This window comes from Ips typographus, linkage group LG14, assembly GCF_016097725.1.
Source record: "Ips typographus isolate SLU linkage group LG14, UJ_Ityp_2.0, whole genome shotgun sequence".
NCBI classification, from domain to species: Eukaryota; Metazoa; Arthropoda; class Insecta; order Coleoptera; family Curculionidae; genus Ips; species Ips typographus.
The window spans coordinates 1,964,945-1,979,041 of NC_138435.1; the positions used below are offsets into that span (position 1 = coordinate 1,964,945).

The following is a 14,097-nucleotide window of genomic DNA, read 5'->3' on the forward strand; positions in this document are numbered from 1 at the left end:
TGATCTTTAAATTGTTCTAAAAGCATCTGAATGCTTCTGAAGTAGACTAAGAGGGTTTCAGGAGCTTCCAAATGCTCCTGAAACAGCATAGAAGCTTCCAAATAGTCTTCAACTAGTCTAGAAGCTTTCAAAACAGTCTGAAAGCATCTAAATGCTCCTGAAGTAGTCTAAAAAGGTTTCAGAAGCTTCCAAAACACTATAGGAACTGCAAAAGCTTCCAAAAAATTGTCTAGAAGCTTCCAAATGCTCCTGAAACAGTATAGAAGCTTCCAAATAGTCTTCAACTAGTCTAGAAGCTTTGAAAACAGTCTGAAAGCATCTAAATGCTCCTGAAGTAGTCTAAAAAGATTTCAGAAGCTTCCAAATGCTCCTAAAGTAGTCTAAAAAAATTTCAGAAGCTTCTAAAGCACTATAAGAACTGCAAAAGCTTCCAAAACAGTGTCTAGAAGCTTGCAAATGCTCCTGAAACAGCATAGAAGCTTCCAAATAGTCTTCAACTAGTCTAGAAGCTTCCAAAACACTATAGGAACTGCAAAAGCTTCCAAAACAGTGTCTAGAAGCTTCCAAATGCTCCTGAAACAGTAGAGAAGCTTCCAAATAGTCTTCAACTAGTCTAGAAGCTTTCAAAACAGTCTGAAAACATCTAAATGCTTTTGAAGTAGTCTAAAAAGGTTTCAGAAGCTTCCAAAACACTATAGGAACTGCAAAAGCTTCCAAAACAGTGTCTAGAAGCTTCCAAATGCTCCTGAAACAGTATAGAAGCTTCCAAATAGTCTTCAACTAGTCTAGAAGCTTTCAAAACAGTCTGAAAGCATCTAAATGCTCCTGAAGTAGTCTAAAAAGGTTTCAGAAGCTTCCAAAACACTATAGGAACTGCAAAAGCTTCCAAAACAGTGTCTAGAAGCTTCCAAATGCTCCTGAAACAGTAGAGAAGCTTCCAAATAGTCTTCAACTAGTCTAGAAGCTTTTAAAACAGTCTGAAAGCATCTAAATGCTCCTGAAGTAGTCTAAAAAAATTTCAGAACCTTCTAAAGCACTATAAGAACTGCAAAAGCTTCCAAAACAGTGTCTAGAAGCTTCCAAATGCTCCTGAAACAACATAGAAGCTTCCAAAAAAGCTTTCAAATGCATTTCAACTAGTCTAGAAGCTTTCAATAGATATCAAACTAGTTTAAAAGCTTCCAACAATTATTTCTAGAAACATCTAAGTTTCCAAATGTCTCTAAAACTGTCCAGAACCTTCAATATGATCTTTAAATTGTTCTAAAAGCATCTGAATGCATCTGAAGTAGACTAAGAGGGTTTCAGGAGCTTCCAAATGCTTCTGAAACAGCATAGAAGCTTCCAAATAGTCTTCAACTAGTCTAGAAGCTTTCAAAACAGTCTGAAAACATCTAAATGCTTTTGAAGTAGTCTAAAAAGGTTTCAGAAGCTTCCAAAACACTATAGGAACTGCAAAAGCTTCCAAAACAGTGTCTAGAAGCTTCCAAATGCTCCTGAAACAGTTTTAAAGCTTCCGTATGCTTCTAGGGCAGTTTAGAACAGTCCATCAGTATAAATGAGCTTTACGATCACTGACACAGTTACTTTACAGATCAATTTCAAAGTCAGAAAGGAAATTCCTACATTACGTCCAGTTAGACTGTGACAACAGCCCACTGTGCGATGTGATTAAATGCACATTCTGATGACGGTTATTAAGAGTGTTTGGGGTACCTCAATGTGGCGTTTGGACCCTTCGTTCCTGAAACTTTGCCTCTGGACCCACTTGAGCATCGTCGAACATGATTATCGCGTTATCTCAGAACATTCCGACTCGCAAATGTGTTGAAAATGCACTGAACACCATCACACAGCACCAAGAAACCGTTCTTCTTCTTCAGGTCGCGGTAAACAGATGATAGAACTGGGTGTTCCGCTATTTTTTCGGTTGTCCCACTGATCTGTATCGCTGAAACTTTGAAACTGACGTGTACAGGTAACAGTGTATCGTCTGCGAAACTGTCGATTATAAAATTTTTGTGTTAAGTAGCAGAAAATTTGTTCCTGTTCGGCTAAATGCAACTTAATTTTGTGTAGACTGTGTGTAACAGTAAAACGATGGGGAAATGTTTTAAAACCGTAAGTTTTCGATTCGCTCTAAGAAGCACACTTGTTCACCCAGAACGTTTAAGAATTAACGTAAAAAACTACTAAATTTGAAACAAATACGCAAATTTCGTAATGTACTATAGCTGGGAACTCTTATTTATTTATTAGTTTAGCTAATGTTGTTTCAAATATTGTCCACTAAGCAGTTTCTAACAGGTTGTTGTGTGGATTTTAACAGCTTTGCTTATACAAAATGATTTCAAGTTAAAAAAAAAATTTAATAAGGAAAGTTGTAGGAAATTTAATTCTCTACAAGAATGTTTTGGCCTTAAGAGTTCCTCTGAGTAGTTATTACAAAAATGCTATTTATAAACTAACTTCATTGGTACTGAGCGTAGCTCAGTTATTTGGAAAAATTCAAAAAAATTGTAAATAAGGAAAGTTGTAGCAAATTTAGTTCTCTACAAGATTGTATTAAGGTCTTTTTGGCCTTAAGGGTCTTCTTATGGAGTTATACGGCAAAAACAGACAGGGTGTACCACTTCGACTGAGAACTGAAAAAATTAGTGGTACAGTGTTGCCAAATCGAAATCAAACAGAAAACTGTGTTAAACTTTAGATCTTGCAAATTCTAGTTGCTTCTTGACAGATTTGACTTTAGTGACAGATATCACGTGGTTTTAGAGGATTCAGGACTATTATTTGCAATGTTTTCCAGAGCTACAGACAACTCAGTTTTAACAGTAAATAACTCGGTTATTAGACATCTTAGAAAAAAATACTGTACAGGGTGGAGAAAAGAGAATTTCAAGAGCTACAATTTGGTATATTGAACCACCTTGTAACTGTCAAAATAACAGAGTTATGGGCTGTCAAAGTGAAAACTGTCAATATCAAGCTTTACAGCAAACAACTCAGTTTAAACAGGAAGTAACTCGGTTTTTTTAAAATTAACCTCAATTGCTTAAATACCTTTAGATTAATAGTACAAAAATGACGTAAAGTGTCATTTGTCAAAATGTCATTTTGCAAGGGTGCCACGCCCTGAAAAGTGTCAAAATTGACATAACTTCAAGGTCATCTCCGAAACGGTGGCAGTTAGAGCAAAACGGACGTCAGATTTGTGTTCCCCAGGTTGCAATTAGTTAAGAAAGTCACTTTGATTGAGCGAAATCCAAAATGGTCGCCGTTAGTATAGTAGGCCCAAAAAATCCCTAATTTAGACTAACTTTCCGTACACTTTTCCAGAAAATCGTCCATAACTCGCTTATTTGAAACATTCTCTAAAAAACCACCGTATAACAAAAGAAAGCTAATGAACGGGGCTGTCACGTCACGTTGACAGAACCAGGCTAAGTTGCACCGTTTGGCCGCTAGAGGACGTCAAAGTTGACTCTCGTTTTTTGCAGTTTTTGCTCAATATCTCAAAAACGTTTTCGGTTAGAGGTTTGAAATTTTTATCACAAATGCACCTCGATGGGGTGCAACTTTTACCTCCTATACACTTTTTTGGTACCATGCACCGTTTGACCTGGAAAAATTAAAAACTAGAATTGTCAAGAAATTTCAATGGTGATACCTTCTGATTTTTTTAGAAAATTTTTTAGTTTTAAAATTAACCTCAATTGCTTAAATACCTTCAGGTTAATAGTACAAAAATGACGTAAAGTGTCATTTGTCAAAATAACATTTTGCAAGGCTGCCACGCCCTAAAAAGTGTCAAAATTGACATAACTTCAAGGTCATCTCCGAAACGGTGGCAGTTAGAGCAAAACGGACGTCAGATTTGTGCTCCCCAGGTTGCAATTAGTTAAGAAAGTCACTTTGATTGAGCGAAATCCAAAATGGTCGCCGTTAGTATAGTAGGCCCAAAAAATCCCTAATTTAGACTAAATTTTCGTGCACTTTTCCAGAAAATTGTCCATAACTCGCTTATTTGAAACACTCGGTATAAAACCACCGTATAACAAAAGATTGCTAATGAATGGGGCTATCACGTGACGTTGAGCGGGTACAGATAAGTTGCCCCGTTTAGCCACTAGAGGGTGACAAAGTTGACTCTCGCAGTTTTTGCCCAATATCTCAGGAACGTTTCAAGTTAGAGGAAATCTCTCGGAGCAAATTTGTTCAAAATTAAATAGAAAAAGTGTTGCAGCATCACGTGTGATTAGGTCACGTTTGGCAACGTTGATCGGCGTAGAAATCTCCATAAATACCTGTTGAGAGCGGTTTACTTCCTGCAATTTCTGTCGTCGTTTGTGTCGTTAGGGAGCGGCTACTTTTTACTCGAAATGAACCGATTAATACACAGTCGGCCAAGCATCAACATCACCAATAAATTCCACGGTGATCAATTTGCTTTTGATCACGATTAACGATACAAAAATGAAATAAAGACTATTATGAGTTATTTGAACTACCAAGAAAACAGTTTGAACAGTCAGAGACAAAATTGCCTATAGATCCTAATTGGAGTGTGAAAATGACAGTTTTAAGCACATTTTTGGAATCCTCATTAAATTTCCTATCCAATAGTCTAAAAAAACACTAAAAAATCGAGTATAGTCAGTTAGAAAAACAGTGTCAAAATTTGAACTGCTAGAAACACAGTTTGAAAGGACAGTCAAGGACAAAATCGCCTGTAAAACACACTTGGAGTGAGAAAATTACTGTTTTAAGCACATTTTTGTAATCCTCATTAAATTTTCCATCTGACAAGATAAAAAAACACTACAAAATTTGAAACAGTCAGGGAGAAAAGCGGTGTCAAAGATTGAACTACCAAGAAAACACTTTGAAAGAACAGTCAGAGACAAAATTGCCAGTAAAACACACTTGCAGTGAGGAAAACGACTGTTTTAAGCACATTTTTGGAATCCTCATTAAATTTCCTATCTAATGACATAGAAAACACTAAAAAATCGAGTATAGTCAGTTAGAAAAACAGTGTCAAAATTTGAACTGCTATAAACACAGTTTGAAAGGACAGTCAGAGACAAAATTGCCTGTAAAACACACTTGGAGTGAGAAAATGACTGTTTTAAGCACATTTTTGAAATCCTCATTAAATTTCCTATCCAATAGTCTAAAAAAACACTAAAAAATCGAGTATAGTCAGTTAGAAAAACAGTGTCAAAATTTGAACTGCTATAAACACAGTTTGAAAGGACAGTCAAGGACAAAATCGCCTGTAAAACACACTTGGAGTAAGAAAATTACTGTTTTAAGCACATTTTTGTAATCCTCATTAAATTTTCCATCTGACAAGATAAAAAAACACTACAAAATTTGGAACAGTCAGGGAGAAAAGTGGTGTCAAAGATTGAACTACCAAGAAAACACTTTGAAAGAACAGTCAGAGACAAAATTGCCAGTAAAACACACTTGGAGTGAGAAAACGACTGTTTTAAGCACATTTTTGGAATCCTCATTAAATTTCCTATCTAATGACATAGAAAACACTAAAAAATCGAGTATAGTCAGTTAGAAAAACAGTGTCAAAATTTGAACTGCTAGAAACACAGTTTGAAAGGACAGTCAAGGACAAAATCGCCTGTAAAACACACTTGGAGTGAGAAAATGACTGATTTAAGCACATTTTTGGATTCCTCATTAAATTTCCTATCCAATAACCAGGAAAAACACTACAAAGACCTCCTTATTATGAGTTATTGGTCGACCCAAATCTTCCGGTATTACTGTTCTAGTTGAAGATGTCTTTGCTAAATCTTTAGATGCATATTAACCGTATTTAAGTTTGATTAAGAGCATCCATATGGCCGTGGTCTACATACTTTCAAGTTCTTTTCCGTATAAATTAAATGAAATATACTTTTTTTAAAGAGATTTACGGTCGTTTCACCGCTAATTAGCTAAATACACCCATAAACTTGAATTCATCTTCGTTAGTCCCTAAATCAGTGGAAACAGCACATTTTTCCGAACATCAACGAGTTCAAAGGCCACTAGGAGTGAGAAAAAGACTGTTTTAAGTACATTTTTGGATTCCTCATTAAATTTTCCATCCAATAACCTAAAAAAACACTACAAAATTCGGTACTGTCAAGGAAAAAAACAATGTCAAATTTTGAACTACCCAGAAAACAATTTAAAAAGACAGTCAGTGACAAAATCACCTATAAAACTCACTTGCAGTCAGAAAATGACTGTTTTAAGGACATTTTTGAAATCCTCATGAAATTTCCTATCTAATGACATAAAAAACACTAAAAAATTGAGTACAGTCAGGTAGAAAAGTGGTGTCAAAATTTGAACTGCCAGAAACACAGTTTGAAAAGACAGTCAGTGACAAAATCGCCTGTAAAACCCACTTGGAGTGAGAAAATGACTGTTTTAAGTACATTTTTGGAATCTTCATTAAATTTCCTATCCAATAACCAGGAAAAACACTTCAAAATTCGGTACAGTCAGGGAAAAAAAGCGGTGTCCAAGTTTGAACTACCAAGAAAACAATTTGAAAAGACAGTCAGTGACAAAATCACCTATAAAACTCACTTGCAGTCAGAAAATGACTGTTTTAAGGACATTTTTGGAATCCTCATTAAATTTCCTATCTAATGACATAAAAAACACTAAAAAATTGAGTACAGTCAGGGAGAAAAGTGGTGTCAAAATTTGAACTGCCAGAAGCAGTTTGAAAAGACAGTCAGTGACAAAATCATCTAAAAAACCCACTTGGAGTGAGAAAATGACTGTTTTAAGCACATTTTTGGAATTCTCATTAAATTTCCTATCCAATAACCCGAAAAAACATAACAAAATTTGGTACAGTCGGGGAGAAAAGCAATTGCAAAATTTGAACTGCCAGAAACACAGTTTGAAAAACAGTCAGTGACAAAATCACCTATAAAACTCACTTGCAGTCAGATAATGACTATTTTAAGGACATTTTTGGAATCCTCATTAAATTTCCTATCTAATGACATAAAAAACATTAAAAAATTGAGTACAGTCAGGGAGAAAAGTGGTGTCAAAGTTTGAACTGCCATAAACACAGTTTTAAAAGACAGTCAGTGACAAAATCGCCTGTAAAACCCACTTGGAGTGAGAAAATGACTGTTTTAAGCACATTTTTGGAATCCTCATTAAATTTCCCATCCAATAACCTGAAAAAACACTACAAAATTCGGTACAGTCAAGGTAAAAAACAATGTCAAACTTTGAACTACCCAAAAAACAATTTGAAAAGACAGTCAGTGACAAAATCACTTATAAAACTCACTTGCAGTTAGAAAATGACTGTTTTAAGGACATTTTTGGAATCCTCATTAAATTTCCTATCTAATGACATAAAAAACACTAAAAAATTGAGTACAGTCAGGGAGAAAAGCGGTGTCAAAATTTGAACTACCAAGAAAACAATTTGAAAGAACAGTCAGAGACAAAATTGCTTGTAAAACCCACTTGGAGTGAGAAAATGATTGTTTTAAGCACATTTTTGAAAATCCTCATTAAATTTCCTATCCAATAACCAGGAAAAACACTACAAAACGAGTTCAAAGTTAATATAAAAAGAACCGTTTACTTCCGCGGTGGGTACCATCCGAGGTACTTCGTGAATTCATTTTAAATGGCGCATTGTTTCCTGGGAATCGAAAAGTACGACTATTTCAGTTCAATGCCATCATCAGCACCATCGGTGGTACTAAACTTCTTATTGACGTGCCCGTAAACCAGCAAAAGGTTTATTATATTCTCTCTACCAGTATAGGGTACCCCCTGAAGTGGTACCGATGGTGAAAGTGGCCAGTTTGGAATGCTGCCAATTCCCACCTAATAAGTGATTTTTGCTTGCTTATACTTATCATTTCTGTGCTGGTTCATGTTAGTGATCTAACTTATTCCGGCCTTTATATGACTGTAGTAGGTTTAAGTTATTTAAAGTTGCTTATTTTCAATGAGACACCCTGTAATTAACTATACTAATGATGGGTACTGAATTCGTGAAACTGTAAAAAATCAGAAATTTGATTCACTAGACTTTTCATGCACCCCCTGTATACTGGAAGCAAAAATGCCCCTGAAAACTTACGGTGTTGGGTCAAAGAGTTGTTTAGAAACATTTTTGGTCTCTTTCATTTTTTTTGTAACTTTCACCGTTTCTGAGTTATTTAGCAAAAACTGGTTTGGTGCAACCAATTTTGAAAACAGTTGAAATTGTGGTCTGAAAGTTGAACACGGTTTAAAGGACAGTCAGAGACAAAATTGCCTGTAAAATACACTTGGAGTGAGAAAATGACTGTTTTAAGCACATTTTTGGAATCTTCATTTAAATTTCCTATCTAACCACATAAAAAATCTACAAAATCAAGTACAGTCAGGGAGAAAAGTGGTGTCAAAGTTTGAACTGTCAAAAAGACAGTTTTCTAAGACAGTCAGGGACAAAATCGCTTGTAAAACCCACTTGGAGTAAGAAAATTACTGTTTTAAGCACATTTTTGAAATCTTCATTAAATTTCCTATCCAATAACCTGAAAAAACACTACAAAATTCGGTACAGTCAGGGAAAAAAGCGGTGTCAAAATTTGAACTACCAAGAAAACAGTTTGAAAGAACAGTCAGAGACAAAATTGCCTGTAAAATACACTTGGAGTGAGAAAATGACTGTTTTAAGCACATTTTTGGAATCTTCATTAAATTTCCTATCTAACGACATAAAAAAAACTACAAAATCAAGTACAGTCAGGGAGAAAAGTGGTGTCAAAGTTTGAACTGTCAAAAAGACAGTTTTCTAAGACAGTCAGGGACAAAATCGCTTGTAAAACCCACTTGGAGTAAGAAAATGACTGTTTTAAGCACATTTTTGAAATCCTCATTAAATTTCCTATCCAATAACCTGAAAAAACACTACAAAATTCGGTACAGTCAGGGAAAAAAGAGGTGTCAAAGTTTGAACTGTCAAAAAGACAGTTTTCAAAGACAGTCAGGGACAAAATCGCTTGTAAAACCCACTTGGAGTAAGAATATGACTGTTTTAAGCACATTTTTGAAATCCTCATTAAATTTCCTATCCAATAACCTGAAAAAACACTACAAAATTCGGTACAGTCAGGGAAAAAAGAGGTGTCAAAGTTTGAACTACCAAGAAAACAGTTTGAAAGAACAGTCAGAGACAAAATTGCCCGTAAAACAGACTTGGAGTGAGAAAATGACTGTTTTAAGCACATTTTTGAAATCCTCCTTAAATTTCCTATCCAACAATCAGGAATAACACTACAAAATTCGGTACAGTCAGGGAAAAAAGCAGTGTCAAAGTTTGAACTGCCAGAAACACAGTTTGACAGAACAGTCAAGGACAAAATTGCTTGTAAAACACACTGGCAGTGAGAAAATTACTGTTTTAAGCACATTTTTGGAATCCTCATTAAATTTCCTATCCAATAACCTAAAAAAACACTACAAAATTAGGTACAATCAGGGAAAAAAAGCGCTGTCAAAGTTTGAACTACCAAGAAAACAGTTTGAAAGAACAGTCAGATACAAAATTGCCTGTAAAACAAACTTGGAGTGAGAAAATGACTGTTTTAAGCACCTTTCTGGATTCCTCATTAAATTTCCTATCCAATAACCAAGAAAAACACTACAAAATTCGGTACAGTCAGGGAGAAAAGCGGTGTCAAAGTTTCAATTGCCCATAAACACTGTACAGTACAGTTTCCGAGATATACAGGGTTTTCAATTCTGGCCTGGCAACTGAGACCTCTCTTCCTGTTCTCAAGTACCACTTTGGGTACCTAATGCATTTCAAGTTCAACGATCCAACAATGTACACACATACTTAAAAGCCATTAAGACAGTCTAGGACACTTTCCAATGTATAGTTTGAAAGGTACCAGACGCAACTGTTTATCATTGTTAATTTCCGATATAGGAACCACCCTGAGAGTGGTTCTACTAGAATAACCACTGAATTTTTAACGTTCAAACGACTTTTTTAATCAGGATTTCCTTTTCCCGCAAAACACAGTTACACTCTTAAACAGGAAGAAATACAGGTTTCTAGACATCTGATTTAGTGCAAAAAAGTACTGCTAGATTCACTGTAAACTGAAAGGTACTGTAGCTTCTGCCAAATATGGCAGAACAATAATTGAAGGAAACCACACCTGATGATGGCTAATTTGTGTATCAAAACGTACTAGTCCCTGGTGAAAATCAAAACATCACTAATTACATCCTGATCGTTCACCTTTTCATTTTCCGCGTTGCTTTCTTTTCTCCCCATAAACAAACGTAATTTTAGCATCCAGTTCTTCTTATACCGACGTTGCCAAGTTTACGAGAATCATTTAGGAACGAGGAAAAATAACCAAAGTGACTAGAACAACATTTTTTTCCTTGAAAAACATCTCGCAAAAGATTATTATATCGGTAAATCAGCCAAACAGTTACGGTTAAGATGATTGCTTTCCACGTAGCAAGACATTGCATGAAATTGGATTATAACTCCTGTCCGTTTCGTTTCTCTGTATATTTCGCCATTTTTGTTTCGTTTCTGAGATATTTCATGTGAAATTTGACTTTTTCAAGCAAATTTTGACAGTTGTGACGTATCTTTTACTGATGTCACCTGACTAGTGTCAATTTAACAATACTAAAGCTGTGAAAGTAGTATTTTAGCTGTTCAACAGCATGAACCTAACTTTACGCTGTTTCTATGAGTCTAAGCGTTTTCTTGACTGTTTTGACGTATTTGTTGGTTAAGGAGTTGATTAGGAACATTTTTGGTGTCTTGAAAATTTTTCGTAACTTTCACTGTTTTTGAGTTATTTAGGAAAAACTGATTTGGTGCAACAAATTTTCAAATCAGTTGAAATTGTGTTCTGAAATTTGAACACCCTGTAACTCAGTTATTTTTGGGATCTCAGGGAGGTTGCGCCAGTCAAATTAACCGTTTTGAGCTGCTCTTTTCAGTGGTGTAGAGTAAAAAATTCTATCCGAAAAATTGCGTACAGAGTGGCCAAAAATAGTCAATCATCATACTTTTCATACACACCCTGTATTCTGGAAGCAAAAAAGGTCCTGCAAACTTGCGGTGTTAGGTTGAGGAGTTAATTGGGAACATTTTAGGTCTCTTGCAATTTTTTTGTAACTTTCACTGTTTTTGAGTTATTTAGCAAAAACTGATTTGGTGCAACAAATTTTCAAATCAGTTTTCAAAGTTTCTCGAACTGGATGACAGATACGTCAAATCTGACAGCGGGGATGGATTCCCCGTCCCCGAATTAGTCGAAAACGAGTACAAACTTCACCCTTCTATCTTAAACCAAAATGGCGGAAATTGCAAATGGCGCCTGTTAGCGCCATTTTAAAATTTTCCAAAAAAATCCAGTTTGGGCTGGTTTTCTACTATATCAACGATGGGCAATTCGGTGGTGACGTTTATTTTCCGGTAGCCGTTGCGCAAACCTAAATTTTGAAAAGTTTCTCGAACTGGATGACAGATACGTCAAATCTGACAGCGGAGATGGATTCCCCGTCCTCGAATTAGTCGAAAACGAGTACAAACATGACCCCTCTATCTTAAACCAAAATAGCGCAAATTGCAAATGGCGCCTATTAGCGCCATTTTAAAATTTTCCAAAAAAATCCAGTTTGGGCTGGTTTTCTACTATATCAACGATGGGCAATTCGGTGGTGACGTTTATTTTCCGGTAGCCGCTACACCAACCTGAATTTTTCAATGTTCCTCGAACTGGATGACAGATACGTCAAATCTGACAGCGGAGATGGATTCCCCGTCCCCGAATTAGTCGAAAACGAGTACCATAAAGCCCGGGCTATCTTAATCCAAAATGGCGAAAAATGCAAATGGCGCCTGTTAGCGTTACTAATTTTACTGTAAATCAACCACTCTGTACAGTCTGTTGATCAGCAGAGTCGAGTGACGTAATAACATACAGATTGACGTTGTGATACGGTAATCAAGCAGCCTATGTATTGACAATTTTCTTAATGCTTACGGTTATTTAATTAATATGCCATCAAGGCTTAAAAAGCAGTACTAACCCAAATATGAGAGATTGAGAGAGAGAGAGAGGGCCATAAAATGCGTGTTTACCATATTTGATACCGTTTGTCCTGTTTTTACGTTATTTACCCAAAAAAACGTAAAATTCAACAGTTGCACGGAATAATCAGCGTAAAACGACAACTAATCTGATTTTTACGAATTCGAAGCAGTTATGCAAAAATATCCAGTCACAAAAAAAGGGAAAGTCCAATTTACCCAATTTATGGGTAAATTACTGATATTATAACAATACAGTTACGTAAAAATGATAATTATGAGCCATTCTAACCATTAATTTGTCAATTTAGGTACTCACCTGAGGTATGGTAATATCCGGTAAAATCATCATAGTGGACGAGTGCACTATGTCGCGCTTACCAAACGTACAAAATTTGTTCATTTTTCCCTTAAAAACATCGACATCGCACGTTTAATATCGATAAGGGATCGACCCTTCAACGGTGAAAAAAAATCGATACCGAACGCGAATAGAAAGGCGAAAGGAAACGGTACTTTCGGTTTGGTACCGAGCACCGACTGCGCTCTTCCGCAGATCGAAGAAATGAGGTTGGACGACTGAGAAGAAAGAAGAAATCGACCGACGCCGCTTCTTCTGGGGCGTATGTGTCGATAGCCCGCGGGTTCCCAGGAGGTTTCGCTTCGAGGAACCCAAACGCACGGGAAACGGATGTCGGATTGGTGGGGTTCCGATCGGTTTTTTTCTCGCCTTTCTTACGTACAATTTGGTTTTGTTCGTTTCTAGTTACTTACGTTACTAGTGTGGTACGAGTATTTTTACAGTCACGTGACAACTGTCAAATACGTCACAACTGTCAAAATTTGCCGGGGAAGCAAAGCGGGCTCATGAAGTTACAGTCTATGCTGTTTTACACCCAAAATACTAATTTTACAGCTTGTTTACTGTCAATTTGACACTAGTCACGTGACAGTCTGCGTAAATAATGTTCTAGGGTCACGTGACAACTGTCAAATACGTCACAACTGTCAAAATTTGCCTGGTAAAGCTCGAAGGAGCAAACTAGTCACTTTCTATGCAGCCCTAGAGCCAAAAATGAATTTTCCAGTTTTGTAATGATTATTTTGACACTTGTCACGTGACACCTTAATAGATAGCATCCTATATTGTCTTATGACAACTGTCAAATACGTCAAAACAGTCAGAAAATGGTTTAGCAGGCTCATGAAGTCGTAGAGACAAAATATAGGCAAGTTTATGCTGTTTTACACCCAAAATGTTAATTTTACAGCTTTATTACTGTTAAATTGACACTAGTCACGTGACAGTCTCCGTAAATGGTAGTTTAAGGTCACGTGACAACTGTCAAATACGTCACGACTGTCAAAATTTGCCTGGTAAAGCTCGAAGGAGCAAACTAGTCACTTTCTATGCAGCCCTAGAGCCAAAAGTAAATTTTCCAGTTTTGTAATGATTATTTTGACAGCTGTCACGTGACACCTTAATAGATAGCATCTTATATTGTCTTATGACATCTGTCAAATACGTCAAAACAGTCAAAAAATGCTTTAGCAGGCTCATGAAGTCGTACAGAGAAAATATAGAAAAGTTCGTGCTGTTTTACACCCAAAATACTAATTTTACAGCTTTCTTACTGCCAATTTGACACTAGTCACGTGACAGTCTGCGTAAAGAATGTTCTAGGGTCACGTGACAACTGTCAAATACGTCACAACTGTCAAAATTTGCCTGGTAAATCTCAAATGAGCAAACTAGTCACTTTCTATGCAGCTCTAGAGCCAAAAATGAATTTTCCAGTTTTGTAATGATTATTTTGACAGTTGTCACATGACACCTTAGTAGATAGCGTCCTATTATCTTATGACATCTGTCAAATACGTCAAAACAGTCAAAAATTGATTTAGGAGACTCATAGAAACAAGATAGAGGCAGGTTTGTGCTGTTTTACAGCTAAAATACTAGTTTTACGGCTTTG

The 14,097-nt window shown here is 36.2% G+C and overlaps 1 protein-coding gene across 3 annotated transcripts in view; it reads right to left on the reverse strand.

Moving 5' to 3' along the window:
- LOC145737711 (rhophilin-2-like) overlaps positions 1-14,097 on the reverse strand; it is a 40,685-nt gene that overhangs the window by 15,692 nt on the left and 10,896 nt on the right. Inside the window, exon 1 of one of the 3 annotated variants that reach the window (XM_081992521.1) lies at positions 12,441-12,696. The exons of 1 other annotated variant lie outside the window; for it this stretch is intronic. In XM_081992521.1, coding sequence (XP_081848647.1) covers positions 12,441-12,524 — 84 coding nt within the window. In that variant the 5' untranslated portion in view covers positions 12,525-12,696. Of the gene's footprint in view, positions 1-1,716; positions 1,926-12,440; positions 12,697-14,097 lie in introns of those variants that run through there. One more of the 3 variants, XM_081992524.1, reaches the window with a different exon arrangement.